General features: G+C 39.8%; 1 protein-coding gene across 2 annotated transcripts in view; it reads right to left on the bottom strand.

The window, feature by feature from the left end:
• The window catches only part of LOC150083612 (mitogen-activated protein kinase kinase kinase 7-like), a 240,238-nt gene that overhangs the window by 200,798 nt on the left and 23,829 nt on the right, over positions 1 to 15,611 (bottom strand). For both annotated transcript variants that reach the window (XM_090377382.1, XM_090377383.1), the window contains exon 4: positions 7,052 to 7,097. In XM_090377382.1, the coding sequence (XP_090233508.1) occupies positions 7,052 to 7,097 (46 nt within the window). The remainder of the gene's footprint in view (positions 1 to 7,051; positions 7,098 to 15,611) is intronic.

Here is a 15,611-nt window from a genome sequence, read left to right as displayed (position 1 = left end):
CATCTTTCTTAAAATGAGGCTTCCAGACCTGTATACAGTACTAAAGGTGTGGCCTGACCATTACTTATACAAGGGGATAATCAGCTCCTTATCCTTACTAGAAAAATTCCTGTATATCATTGACAAGACACCATGAGCTACTCTTGCAGACCGTCTGCACTGCTCAGAAAACTTCGTATCCGCCTGCACATTTACCTCCAGGTGCTTTTCATTCTCTACCACTGTCAGTGTGGTACCACAGAATTGATAGTTACTCTGGGATTACTGCTTCCCATATATAGCACTTTACATTTGTCAATGTTAAACTTCATTTGCCACCTCTCAGCCCATCTGCTCAACTTTTCTAGATCCTGTTGCAGCAGTGTACTGTCATTAGTGTCATTAATAACCCTGCCAACCTTCATATCGTCTGCAAACTTGGATATTAAGCCTGATATACCATCAGTAATATCATTTATAAATACAGAAAACAACAATGGACCCAACACTGAACCCTGAGGGACTCCACTAATAACATTAGTCCACAAAGACAGTGTCCATTGATTAACAGTCTCTGTCTTCTCCCACTCAACAATCTCTTTATCCATAGCAGCAATTTGCCTCCAATGCCACACACTGCTCCAATTTGTGCAGCAGTCTTCCATGTGCAACAGTATTAAAGGCCTTTCTAAGATCCAAATATATGATATCAAAGTTACTCTTTGCATCCAGTTCCTTTGTGACTACATCATAGTATCCAATCAAATTAGTAAGACAAGACTTCCCCTTAACAAACCTAGGCTGTGTCCAAGTTATAACTGAAGTTTTGTCTAGATGATCCTGCAATGCTTCTTTAACCAGTGCCTCCATTAATTTCCCTGTAACAGAAGTTAAACTAACAGGTCTGTAAATACCTATGTTTCTCTTTGATCCTCCTTTGTGGATTGGGTCACATTTGCACCTCTCCAGTTCATGGGTACCTCCACTGAGTCCAAGGAAGCTCTCATAATTATGGCTAAAGGTTTGCTTACTTCCATTGCTGCCTCCTTTAATATAATTGGATAGATTCCATCCACACCAGGTGCCTTTCTTATGTTTATCTTCAACAATTTCTCCTCCACTTGACTCTCAGTTATTACAAGATTATCTATCTTACTGCCAGAGTTGAATACACCTCTGGGATTACCCTCTGAGCAGGATCATCAACAGTTGAACCATCGATACCAAGTGGACCAATCTGATTCATCCCCTTCCTTCTAGAGTTTACATATGTAAAGAACTCTTTGCTCTTTTTCTTTGTATTCTTTTCCAAAGATTTCTCATAATCTGCATTCACCTTCCTAACCTCCTTTGTAACTTGGTTACAGACCAGCTTATATCTATCATAGGCTTCTGTGTCACATGTTAATTTATATGTATCCCATGCATTTTTCTTCTCTGTCACAGGTCTAATTAGTTCATCTGACATCCATTTAAGCCTAAATCTTCAACAATATTTCTTTGTTGGTATGAAAAGCCCAGTAGATTCCAAGATTAATTCTTTGAATGTTTCCCATTTTGAATTTGCTGTTGGTAACCTCATCAGTTGGTCCCACCATATAGAATTTAAATACTGTCTCAAACCACTATAGTCACCTTAACGAAAGCAAAAAAACTCTTCCCTTTGCCCTTGATGGTATCGTTTAGTAAATCCCACTTCAGCACACTGTGATCACAGCCACCTAGTGATTCCTTTATCTGCAGATTCTTGATGCATGAAGAATCACTATAAGACTCCGTATATTTGCCTCCCGAACATGCTGCTGTAGCAAACAATCATACAATAAATCCACAAAAGCCTTACTAGTGTGACCAACTCACAAATCCCAGTCAATCTCTGGGAAATTAAAATCCCACATTATAAGACACTCTGATTTACTGGCCCACTCTATTTCTCTTCACAATTACTCATTATACTCATCAGATTCATTTGGCCTATAACACACACCTACTCTCATTTTTCCTTTCCCAGTGCTTATGTCACACCAAACAGACTCAACATTGCATTGTCCACCAACATCAATTGGATGCACTTCCTTAGATTTTGTGTGTTTCTTAACTAACAGCATAATCCCTCCTCCCTTCTGTAAACATTGTACTCCCCAAATTCCAGTTCTGCACTGCTTATGTCTGTGTGACACCATGTCTCTGATATCCCAACAATATCTGTCTTTGATGTCTTGGCTAGCACTTCACGCTCATTGAATTTATTAACTATACTCCTAGCATTGGCGTACAGGCAAGTATACATGCATCTGTTTTCTACTCTTAGTTACCCTAACACAGCCCATGTATTTACTTGTTCCACTATGACTCCCAGCAGTCCTGGAAATCCCCATTGCCTTGCTTTCCAGGCTGCTGCTGAATTGCATTTCAATAAAAGTAGTGCAAGAATCACTTTTACCTCTGCCAGCGGCTACTGTTAATCTATTAGTCTCGTGTATTCCCCCAAGCTAGCAGTTTTCCAACCCATCTAACAAAACCATGCCGTGTCTGAGCTATAACTGAAGTCTTGTCTAAATGATCCTGCAGTGCTTCTTTAACCAGTGCCTCCATTAATTTTCCTGGAACAGAAGTTAACCTCACAGGTCTATAATTACTTGTGTCAGCCTTTGATCCTCCTTTGTGAATTGGGGTCACATTTGCACATCTCCAGTCCATGGGTACTTCCCCTGAGTCCAAGGAAGCTCTCATAATTATGGCTAAGGGTTTGCTTACTTCCTTTGCTGCCTCCTTTAATATAACCGGATAGATCCCATCCACCCCGGGTGCCTTTCTTGTGTTTATCTTCAACAGTTTCTCCTCCACTTTACTCCCAGTTATTTCAAGATTCTGTAGCTTACTCTAGAGTTGAATACACCTCTGGCATTCCCCTTGCTGAATAACTCCTCATGTGTGAATGTCAATGCAAAATATTCATTTAGTTTGTTAGCTACCTGAGCAGGATCATCAACAGTTGACCCATCAATATCAAGTGGACCAATCTGATTCATCCCCTTCCTTCTAGAGTTAACATAAGTAAAGAACTCTTTGCTGTTTTTCTTTGCATCCCTTGCCAAGGATTTCTCGTAATCTGCCTTTGCCTGCCTAACCTCCTTTGTAACTTGGTTGCATATTAACTTGTATCTATCATACGCTTCTGTGTCATGTGTTAATTTGTAAGTATCCCATGCATTTTTCTTCTCTGCCATATGCCTCATTAGTTCATCTGACATCCATTTTGGCCTAAACCTTGAACAATATTTCTTAGTTGGTATGTAAAGCCTAGTAGCTTCCAAGATAAGTTCTTTGAATGCTTCCCATTTTGAATTTGCTGTTGGTAACATCATCAGTTGGTCCCACTGTATAGAATTTAAATACTGTCTCAGTCCATCGTAGTCGCCTTTACGGAAGCAATAACCCTTCCTTTACCCCTAATGGTAGTTACCTCTTTGAGTAAATCCCACTTCAGCACACTGTGATCACTGCCACCTAGTGGTTCGTTTATCTGCAGATTCTTAATGCATGAAGAATCACTGCTGATAATCACATCAAGAGTATTCCTCTCTCTAGTTGCCTCCTGAACATGCTGATGTAGAAAACAATCATCCAATAAATCCACAAAAGCCCTGCTAGTGTATGAGTAACCAGCCCCCAAATTCCAGTCAATATCTGGGAAATTAAAATCTCCCATTATAAGACTCTCTGATTTACTGGCCCACTCTATTTCACTGTACAGTTCCTTATTATACTCATCAGAGTCATTAGGCCTATAGCACACTCCTACTCTCAATTTTGATCTCCCAATGCTTATGTCACACCAAACTGACTCAACACTGCACTGTCCGGCGATGTCGACTGGCTTCACTTCCTTGGTTTTTATGTGTTTCTTAACTAATAGCATAACTCTCCCCCCCCTTCCTATCCTGTCTATCCTTTCTGTAGACGTTGTACTCCCCAAATTGCAGTTCTGCATCCCTTATATCTGTGTGACACCACGTCTCTGATATCCCAACAATATCTGCCTTTGATGTTTTGAGCAATACCTCAAATTCATCAAATTTATTTACTAAACTCCTAGCATTGGTGTACACGCAAGTATACCTGCACCTGTTTCTATTCTTAGCTATCCTAACACAACCCATGTGTTTACTTGTACCGCAATGGCTCCCAGCAGTCTCTGAAATACCAGACATCTTGTTTTCCAGGCTTCTGCTCATTCTAATAGAAGCAATGCAAGAATCTGTTTCACCTCTGCCAGTGGCTACTGTCAATCTATTGGTCTTTGTCTCCCCCCAAGCTAGCAGTTTTCCGACCCACCTAACACTGCCTTGATAGCATCAGCAAATATTCTTGCACTCTTTCTATTTAAGTGTATCCCATCCCTCTAGAAGCAATCTCTCCTGTTAACAAGTACAGTCCAGGTTGAAAAAAATTCTACCCCTTGAGCCTAGCACAATCTTTCCAGGGCCGAATTGATCGACAAGGCTCTCATCATATACTCCCTCCTATCGTGTCTGGGCAGAATTGCAGACACTTTCAAATTCAACCCTAATTCTCGGCTTTTGTTCAACAGTGACCTGTACTTGTTAAGTAATTCTGCCGGTCTCCTACTCTTAATATTATTAGTGCCAACGTGTACAACTATATCACCTTTTGTGCCCTTAAAAGATGATATTCACTCTACAACGTCATCAACCTTTGCCCCTGGCAGACATACCCTAGTCCAGTTCCACCTATCTTTTTTACAAAGCATGTTCCCCGTTTCCCTGACAATAGAGTCACCAACAACTACTAGTTCCTTCGGGACCAGCGCATTCTGCCTTGGGGGTTGTCTCTGTGTCACGCGATGCCCAAGTGCAAGCTCTGGCGTTGATGTGGGCAGCTGAGAGCTTGATGGGCCCCTCAATTTAGTTTCTTCGAGGGCATCCACCCTGTCCTTCAAGCTCTCATATAGGCCCACAAGAACGCCGAGTTGTTGCTTGATATCGATACACTCCTTGCATCGCACGCACACAAAGACATCCCCCTTGGCAGTATCATGTCCCGTATCCGATTGCTCTGCAAACATCAAGCAAACAGTGCATTTTATAAGGCTGTGAGTCAGAGGACAACTGCCCCCCTCAGTTCTGCTCTGAGCCACAGCACTTCCATTAGCTTGAGCCTTTTGCTTTGCCGCTCTGGTCTGAGTCATGATTCTATTAATTAATTAATTAATTATAATTAATTATGTTATGTTATTAATTATGTTAAATATAATTAATTATATTACGTTTGTAATCTAAGTCGTTATATGTATTTATTTAAACGTACAATTTAACTGCTAACGAAGTTCAACTAACGCTATCTAGTACGGTATATAACTATCGTATCACAAAGGCGGGAAAATTACGAACGGTACCGGAGTTGAAACACGTGGAAACCTTTACCAATACTTTTATTCAATTACAAGGCCGAGTAAAGAATAAATACACGAAATTAATCAGAAAATCACAAAATAATGTTATACTACTAAATTTAAATCAAAAGTTTTAGAAAAACAATAATTTCAAATCAATAAATAAGAAAAATCCACTTAGCGGCTTTGAACACGACTGTCTCTAGTAGCCTCGTCAGCAGGCTTTCTAAGATCCAAGTATATTATATACTTGGATCTTAGAAAGGCTTTTGATACTGTTGCACATGGAAGACTGCTGCACAAAATGTGACATTGGAGGCAAATTGCTGCTGTGGATAAAGGGGTGGCTGAGGGGGAGAAGACAGAGAGTGGTAATCAATGGACACTGCTCATCGTGGACTAATGTTATTAGTGGAGTCTCTCACGGCTCAGTGTTGGGTCCATTATTGTTCTCTGTATTCATAAATGATGTTGATGATGGTATATCAAGCTTAATGTCGAAGTTTGCAGACGATACAAAGGTATGCAGGGTTGTCAAGGACACTACTGACACTATGCTGCTGCAACAGGATCTGGAAAGGTTGAGCAGATGGGCTGAGAGGTGGCAAATGAAGTTTAACATTGACAAATATAAAGTACTACAAATGGGAAACAGCAACCCCAGAGCAACGTATCAACTCTGTGGTACTACACTGACAGTGGTAGAGAATGAAAGGGACCTGGGGGTGGTTGTGCAGGCAGATATGAAGTTCTCTGAGCAGTGCAGAAGGGCTGCAAGAGTAGCTCATGGTGTATTGTCAATGATATATAGGAATTTTTCTAGCAGGGATAAGGAGGTGATTATTCCCTTGTATAAGGCAATGGTCAGGCCACACCTAGAGTACTGTATACAGGTCTGGAGGCCTCATTTCAAGAAGGATGTAGAGCTGCTGGAACGGGTACAGAGAAGGGCAACAAGATTAGTGAATGGAACAAAGGGTTGCTCTTACGAAGAAAGGCTTAAGTTTTGCAAATTACAGTGTCTGGAGACTAGGCACCGGCGAGGTGATCTGATAGAGGTGTATAAGGCTTTGAATGGTTTGAGCATGCTCAATGCCAATGGGATTCTTCATCTTGCTCAGAATAATCACCTCAGAGGGCATAAATTCAAATTGAGGAAAGACAGATGTAGGATAGGGATAGACGTGCGGAAATTTGCCTTTAGCCAGCGGGTGGTTGGTTGGTGGAACAGACTTCCATCCCTTGTCGTGGAAGTTGATAGCCTAAATAAGTTTAAGGCTCAGCTGGACAGGTATTTTGAACGAAAAGAGGGGTGAAGTGGTTTTTTTTTTTTTTTTTTTTTTGGCTGATGCTGCATACGCTTGCTTTCTTGCATCAAATGCCTCTACTAATGCTAATACTAATTTTAAAATAAAACTTCAAATCTCTGATGCAAGTTCATGTTATTTTTTCATTATTTGTTATTTCTTTTAGAAAAAGTATGTTTGCTTAAAGCAATTTAACTTTACTAGTACTTTTCACAAATGCATCCATTGCATTAAGTGATGATCTTATATGAATACCTCAATTTTTTTCCTAAATGTACAAGATAACAATAAAATGTTTTCTATTCTAAATATCTATCAATGAGAAATTACGATAAGTAAAAAAACATACCACTATATAAAGAGCCTCCTTCAGCATACTCCATAACTAAACATACCTATGATATAACAAGAAAGTGCCATATATAATAAATATTTCAAACTATTTGGAATTCAATGTCTAAAAGTCAATATATGTCCTGAAATGTATAACTATGTTATACATTAAAAATTATTAATTTGACAATTCTGCAAGAATTATATACTTTGTCCTTCCTAATAAATTAAATACATATCTTAGTTTTTTTCATTTAGTACTAAAACATTGCAAAAAGCATTATTTGCCTTTTTCATGTCACATGTCATACACAAATCATGTAAAGAGCTAAGGTATGCTTTTACAGCTTCGGATGGTGTCACCTTAGTGGCAAAAATACTTTCCCATATAAAATCAGAATTGCCAATCATATTCAGAGTTTCAATATCTTTCATTCTCATCTGAGAACTGATTAGCTCAAGTGTTGGCAGGGGATCAGGGATCCACTTCAACACTTGAGAATGTTGAAAATCCCTGATCCCACATTGAAAATGGGAATCGGGAATTAGAAGTCTCATAGCAATGCTTTTTGGAAAGATTAAATTAAATATGATCTTAAATATTCTTTTAGCAGCATGGTGTGCAAATACTGTATATCAAAAAGTTAAAATTGGTGAAATAATGAGCACTTACAGCTGTATGGATAGTTGTTCCTTTGTTCTTGTGGGGTTGTAGACTGCTCTTCATACCTAGTCATTTCTTGGATAGTGCTGTTTCTAAATATGGATCTTCCATATATGGGGAGTACAATGTGTACATTGTACTCCCCATATATGGAAGAGACAGGATAAAAAGAGAGGAGGTGTTAGGCTGTTAATTAAGAAAAACAAAATCAAAAAAAAGTGATCCAGTTGATATGGATGAACAGTGCACTGTTGAGTCAGTCAGCTGTGACATAAGCACTGCGAAAGCAAAAATAAGAGTAGGAGTGCATTATAGGCCTAATGACGTGAATGAGTACAATGAACAATTGTACAGAGAAATAGAGTGGACCAGTAAATCAGAATGTCTTATAATGGGAGATTTTAACTTCCCAGATATTGACTGGAACTTGTGGATTGGTCACTCACACACTAGTTAAGACTTTTGTGGATTTATTGGATGACTGTTTTCTGCAGCAGCATGTTCTAGAGGCAACCAGAGAGAGTAGTACTCTTGATCTGGTTATCAGCAGTGATCATTCGTGTATTAAGAATTTGCAAATAAAGGAACCACTAGGTGGCAGTGATCACAGTGTACTGATGTGGGATTTACTTAAAAGATATAATTACCATCAGGGGTAAAGTTTTTACCCCTGATGGTAAAAACTTTTTTAAAAACTCACACAGTTTTTAAATTCTGTACAGTGGGATCAACTGATCATGTTACCAACAGCAAATTCTAATTGGGAAGCATTCAAGGAATTAATCGTGGAAGCTACTAAAAGTTTCATGCTTATTAAGAAATACTATTGTTCAAGGTTTAGGCCTAAATGGTTGTCAAATAAACTAATGAGACTCGTGGCAGAGAAGAAAAATGCATGGGATGCATATAAATTATCAAGGGACTCAGAAGCCCATGGCAGATATAAGCTAGTCTGTAATCGGGTCACAAAGGAGGTTAGGCAGGCAAAGGCAGATCACGAGAAATCTTTGGCAAAGGAGGCTAAGAAAAACAGCAAGAATTTCTTTACTTATATAAACTCTAAAAGGAAGGGAATGAACCTGATTGGTCCACTTGATATCAATGGTTCGACTGTTTATGATCCTGCTCAGATAGCAAACAAACAATGAGTATTATGCATCTACATTCACAAGAGGAATAATTAAGGATTGAAAATGCCAAAAGGTTATCAAATTGTAGAAGAGTGCTTAATGATTTTGTAATAACTGAGAGCAAAGTGGAGGAAAAATTGTTGAAGTTAAACATAAGAAAGGCAACTGGGATGGATGGGATCTATGCAGTTATATTAAAGGAGGCAGCAAAGGAAGTAAGCAAACCCTTAGCCATAATTATGAGAGCATCCTTGGACTCAGGGAAGGTCCCCACAGACTAGAGATGTGCAAATGTAACCCAAATTCACAAAGGGGGATCGAAGGGTGACACGAGTAATTACAGAGCAGTTAGTTTAACTTCTGTTCTGGGTAAAATAATGGAGTCACTGGTTAAAGATGCACTGCAGGATCATCTAGACAAGACTGCAGCAAAAATTCAGACACAGAAAGGGCTTGTTAAGGGAAAGTCTTGTCTGACAAATTTTATTGGATATTATGATCTGGTTACAAAGGAACTGGATGCAAAAAATAATTTTGATATCATATACTTGGATTTCAGGAAAGCTTTTGACACTGTTGCGCATGGAAGACTACTGTACAAATTGGAGCAGAATGGTATTAAGGGTAAGTTGCTACAATGGATAAAAGGATGGTTGAGTGTGAGAAGACAGAGGGTGGTAATCAATGAATGCTGCTCTTCATGGACTAATGTTATTAGTGGAGTTCCATCGGGTTCGGCGTGCGGTCCACTGTTGTTATATTCATCAATGATATTGATGAAGGTATATCAGGCTTAGTGTCGAAGTTTGCAGATGATACAAAGGTTGGCACGGTTGTTAATGACAGGACAAATCAACAACTTGCACAAATCCATCAACCTGCATGGATTTGTGCAGGTTGAAGTACTCATTATTTCACCAATTTCCACTTCCTGATATACCTGTACGCTATGCCTAAAAGAATATGTAGTAGTAGTAGTGGTATGTGATGCAAGAAAGCAAGTGTAATAAGCTTATGCAGCATCAGCCAAAAAAAAAAAAATTACAAAACAATTCCCTCTAAATGTTTGTCTAGTTCCTCCTTAAATTTATTTAACCTATAAACTTCCACAGTGACAGCCAGATGGAAGTTTATTCCAGCAATTAACCACCTTCTGTCTAAAGGCAAACTTCCGCGCATCTATTCTACGTCTGTCTTTCCTCAATTTGAATTTATGCCCCCTTAGGTTCGTAATCTGAACAAATGGAAGAATCCCATCAGAATTCAGCGTGCTCAACTCATTCAAGGCCTTATACACCTCAATCAGATCACCTCGTAGGTGCCTAGTCTCCAGCTGCTGCAATTTGCAGAACTTAAGCCTCTTTTAAGGGCACAAAATGTGATATTGTTGTACACGTTGGCACCAATGACATTAAGAGTAGGAGATCTGCAGATTTTCTTAACAAGTACAGGTCAATGTTGCAAAAAAGTCGTGAGTTAGGGTTAAATTTGAAAGTGTCTGCAATTCTGCCCAGACACAATAGGAGGGAGTACATGATGAGGGCCTTGTAAATCAATTCGGCCTTGGAGGGAATGTGCAAGACTCAAAGGGTAGAATTTTTTCAGCGTGGTCTGTGCTTGTTAACAGGAGAGACTGCTTCTACAGGGATGAGATATACTTAAATAGAAAGGGTGCAAGAATATTTGCTGATGCTATCGAGGCAGTGTTAGGTGGGTCGGAAAACTGCTAGCTTGGGGGGGGGGATTCACAGACTAAAAGTTTAAAAGTACCAGCAGGCAGAGGTGAAGGTGATTCTTGCACAAATTCTATTAGAATAAGTAGCGACCCTGAGCGAGGGGTGCTGGGGGTTTCAGGGACTGATGGCAATGATCGTGAAACAGGTGGGTATATGGGATGTTTGTTGTTTGGTTTTTAGGAGCATTAGCAACTAAGGCCATATTGCTCAGGGAATATGCGGTGGTCATTCCCTGACCTTTCTGTATTTGGTGGTGACGGGCTCGAACCCCGGTCTAATCAAGAAGCGTGTGCTACGCACTGTTACTCCTTCCCACCTGGCTACGGAGGCGCCGGTATATGGGATGTGTCAGGGTAACTAGGAATAGGTGCATGTAACATAACATATAACAATTCTAGAAGTATAGTAAATAAATTTGATGAATTTGAAGTATTGGTCAAGACATCAAAGGCAGATATTGTTGAGATATCAGAGACGTGGTGTCACAATAATATTAAGAATGCAGAATTGGAATTTGGGGAGTACAATGTGTACAGAAAGGATAGACAGGATAGGAAGGGAGGAGGTGTCATGCTGTTAATTAAGAAAAACATAAAATCATAAAATAATGATTTTATGTTTTTATGTACAACATAAAATTGTACAGAGATTTTAGAAATTGGTAGCAACTATTTGAGAAGTTGAAGCTGATTGAGCAGGGCAAGGTTTCTCAAACTGGAAAGTGGAATGCAATGTGCTATCATTGGCAAAACTATGGATAGGATTTCTGATCAATGCAAGAAGGTCATTAATATACAAGAGGAAAAGAGTGGGGGAAAGAACTGAACCTTGGGGGACACCAGCATTAGCGCAGAAGTTAAAAGACAGAGCACCATCTACAATCACCCTCAGTGAGCGGTCAGAGAGAAAACTGGATAACCAATTACTGATGGCAAACCATAAGATGGAAGATTATGTTCAGAAGACCTTTATGCCAAACATGATTGAAAGCCTTTAAGATGTCAAGAGCAACTGTTTGTGTTTGTTGAAACACAAACAGTTGCTCTTGACATCTCTTTTCCATTGAATTTGTCCATAAATGGGTAACATAAGGCAGAATATCACCAGTGGATTGACACTGATGGAATCCATACTGGCGATTGTTGATCAGACAGAAGGATTCTAGGTAGTTTAAAAGTTGAAGGTTAATTGATTTCTCCATTACTTTAGAAAGAGTAGAAGTAATTGCAATGGGTCGATAATTGGACGGAGGGATTTGTCACCCTTTTTAGAAAAAGGTTGGATATGAGCAAATTTCCAAGCAAAAGGAAAAACACCTTTGGAATAAGAAAGTAAAAAAAAGGTGGCAAAAAACAGAAGTTCAAGAGCACAGGTTTTGAGAACAAGTGGAGAAATACTGTCAAGATCTGGAGCTTTCTGAGCATCAAGATTTGTCAAAATCCTTTTGACGGAAGACCACTGGAGGTACTGAATGCAGTGTGTTAGGAACATTGGGAGGTGTTTTACCAAGAACATTAATACATGAGTTGGAAGAAAAATAGGGTTGCTAGCAGGTCAACTTTATCCTTGGCTGAAGTGACAAAAAAACCATCTGGTTTTGACAGAGGTGGGAGCTGAGATGGGCAAAAGTTGCTGTCAATAATAACTGCTTTACAATTGTTGTGAGCCTTGGTGTAGGCAGAAAATGAAACTGAAGAATTGGAAACAAGCCAATCACGATATGCAACATTCTTCTCTTCAACAGTCTTAGCACATTTATTGGAAAACCAAGGTTTAGATAAAGGACGAGATTTTAAAGTGGAGCATGGAATAAAGGATTCCATTCCTACAAGAATAATTTCACTGACATGATCTGAGCAAACGTTAGATCAGAAGATATTTTATCATACATCAGAAGTTTTGAAGCAGTAATCTGACCAAGGAAAAGAAAAAAAGAAATCTCATAGGTCATCCCATTTTGCATTCTTGTAATGCCAAACAACACGAGGTTGGGAATAGTTATGAGATAAAGGCTCCATTGGAGAAGAGACAATCACCAAGTTGTGACTGAGGTGCCTAAAGGACCACTCACTTTGACCATGTACAGGATTGTTAAAATTAAAGTATCCCTATGTAGAGGGCTCTGGAGCGAGTTCTAAGGCTCGTACCGAAGAGAAGTTTGGACAGCAGGTACAATAAAGAATGCAGTCGGCATTTATTGGAAAAAAAAAAATAGTTACAAAATTTGTCACTATGGCGCTGTGTCACTGTATGGCACATAACTATCTTAGTTACGGTCACGCAAATAACTTATATTATTTGCATAATCATAAGTTATTGCCACATCACTACTCAGCTCTACTGTACTGTATAAAAGAAAAGCAGTCTCTTCAAAATCATGCAGTAGATGTTTGCCTGCACTACAGCAGCAATACCAACAATATTGCAGGAAAAGGCACTATTAGTGAAGCTGTACTACAGAACAGCAACAATGCAGCTGCGGCTATCAGATAATTCCAGTGTCAGAAGTGCATAAGGCATGGACCTATGACTGTTTGTGCTGTCCAAAAAATGATTGCGGAATTTAAAGCGACAGGACACGTTGGTGTTCAACCAGGTATAGGTCGAAAATGAGCAGACTCCTCTCATGCTGAAGAAGTGGCTATGGCTGTTGTGGATTTATCAAGTCAATATCTCCATGTGGTAGCGCAAGTGTGCCAGCTGTTTCTCGTGAAGTGGACATACTGTATTCCACTGTAAGACCAGTAATGCACCAGGTGTTGCGGTACTATCCTTACAATATGCACGATACAGCAGCTAAAGCATGGTGATGCAGATATTCGTTTCACATATGCACTTCAGTTTCTAGTGCAAATGACAGTGGACATCATTTAACCATGGAACATCCTTTGGAAGCCCACTTCTGCTTAAATGGACGAGTGAATATGTACAACTGTCGCATTTGGGAAATAGAAAACGCTCAAGTTATCCAAGAGGTCCTGTTGGATTCTCTAAAAGTGACAGTGTGGTGTGGATTTACAGCCACATTCATGATTGGGCCATATTTTTTTGAACAGATAACACTGACTGAACCCCACACATGTTTCGTCACTGTACAGCGATATTATGAAATGTTGGCAAATTTCCCAATATCAAAGCTGCAACAATGTTGGTGCCTTCAGGATACCATATTCATGCAAGATGGTTCGCCACCCCCATATCCACCGTTGCCTCCAAAGATTGCTAAGGCAACACTTTACAGACAAACGGGTCATCGGCCGTTCTTTCCAGACATCTTGGCCACGACTTCTGGCTGTGGAGTTTTTTTGAAGAACCAGGTGTATCGGGTCCTTCAAACTCCAGGTCTGAAGGACAGCATTAGACATCATATGCTCGCTATTCCAGTTGACATGTAACGTTCTGCTGTAGAAAATGCTGTTCTTCGAATGGAAACTGTTGTTGACCAAAACAGAGGACACATTGAACAATTGCAGTGCTGTTCAAGTGATTTGTATTACCACAGTGACAAATTTTGTAACTCATTTTTTTTTTTTCCAATAAATGCCGAATGCATTCTTTATTGTACCTGTTGTCCAAATTTCTCTTCAGTACGAGTCTTACAACTCACTCCAGAGCCCTCTACACAGGGATACTTTAATTTTAACAACCCTGTACTTAGAAGGGTTGTTTTTGAGAAAAATATTAAGCATGTTAGTTGTATGGTTAGGATTGTCCAGTATTCTGGTAGGTAAATGAACAATCTGTGCAAGGTCATTAGTAATTGCAATAGTCTCAGCATCTCGACTAGCATGGGACTAGAGAACAGAAGCCAGCTAGAGTTATGAACATTAAAATCACAAAGGAAAATTACCTCACTGTTAGGAAAGTTGGACTGGAGAAAGTCAAGTTGCAAAGAGAGGAAGTCAAAGAGCACTGAGTGATTAGTGGAGTTCGGAGAACAGTAGAGACAACAGATGAATTTGACACAATGAGGTAGAGAGATTTTAAGCCAGAGAAGATCAAAGAGAGGAGATTCCAAATTGCCAAGTCTCTGACATGGAATATCAGAATGGACATATGCACAAGTACCACCTTTGAGACAAAAAAAAAAAATCATACAGCGAATAATTTGGTCAACTGAGATGAGCAGTGGTTGAATCAACAGATAACTGAGATTCTGTCAGAAAAAGTACATGGGGTTTGGCAGACTGCAAGTAGAAATGGACATCATTAAGATTAGAACTGAGACCACATATTTGTGAAATGGACTAGCAAGTATTTGGGAGGTTTAGATCTTTTCACAGATAAGTTTGACAATTCATGGCGTATTCAATAGTATTAAAAAAGTGGATGGGACATGCTGTATGAAGCAATGAAATTTTGGATAGGGCGTACACATGGTAAGAATATACCTAGATCCTTGACATAACGTGGGCCCCACATACACACTACTCAGACTCCCTCCAGTCACCATCTGGCAGAGTAGAGGTAGCAAGGTTATACACTAGCTGATTGAGAAGCCTCCTGGAGAGTTACCAATCAGTCTGATGTACTAACTAGCGGCCAGCCTGCAAACACCGTTTTAGAGCTGTACCCTCAAAATGTAAGGAAGAATGGATCTTGCCAAGATGTCCATCATAACCTAAAATGACATCAGTCCATACTGCAAGATGGAAGAGATGGGGAAGGGTTGACTGGAACTTAGCTCTGGAGACTAAATATGGGGTCCACCACTTCAAGCCTCCAATAAGCAAAGTGGTGGTATTGCACCGATTGAAGAGTCATCCACCACCTAGTATTGCCTAGTAACCAGAGGGGCAACATTCCTCCATGTGGTGTGGGCGCCACACCGACCCCTGCTTATGTTGGTTCACACCTGGGTGGTCACCTACAGTGTTTGTGCATGGGGGTTATACCCAGGATTACTAACAGTCCCGCCATCATGAAGGTGCAAGCAAAGGATTTGGCTGTCACAGCCCGACTGGACTTTGCCGAAATTGGGTCCAGTTGACTTGAGTGTCACTCGAAATATCAGTTCCATCTTACTCCCTATAATTCTACATAAGC

This window comes from Mastigoproctus giganteus, chromosome 7 (genome assembly GCF_048544385.1).
Source record: "Mastigoproctus giganteus isolate SK-2022 chromosome 7, ASM4854438v1, whole genome shotgun sequence".
Taxonomy (NCBI): Eukaryota; Metazoa; Arthropoda; class Arachnida; order Uropygi; family Thelyphonidae; genus Mastigoproctus; species Mastigoproctus giganteus.
The sequence above is the reverse complement of the archived record's forward strand: the minus strand, read 5'-3'. Positions and strand labels throughout refer to the sequence as shown.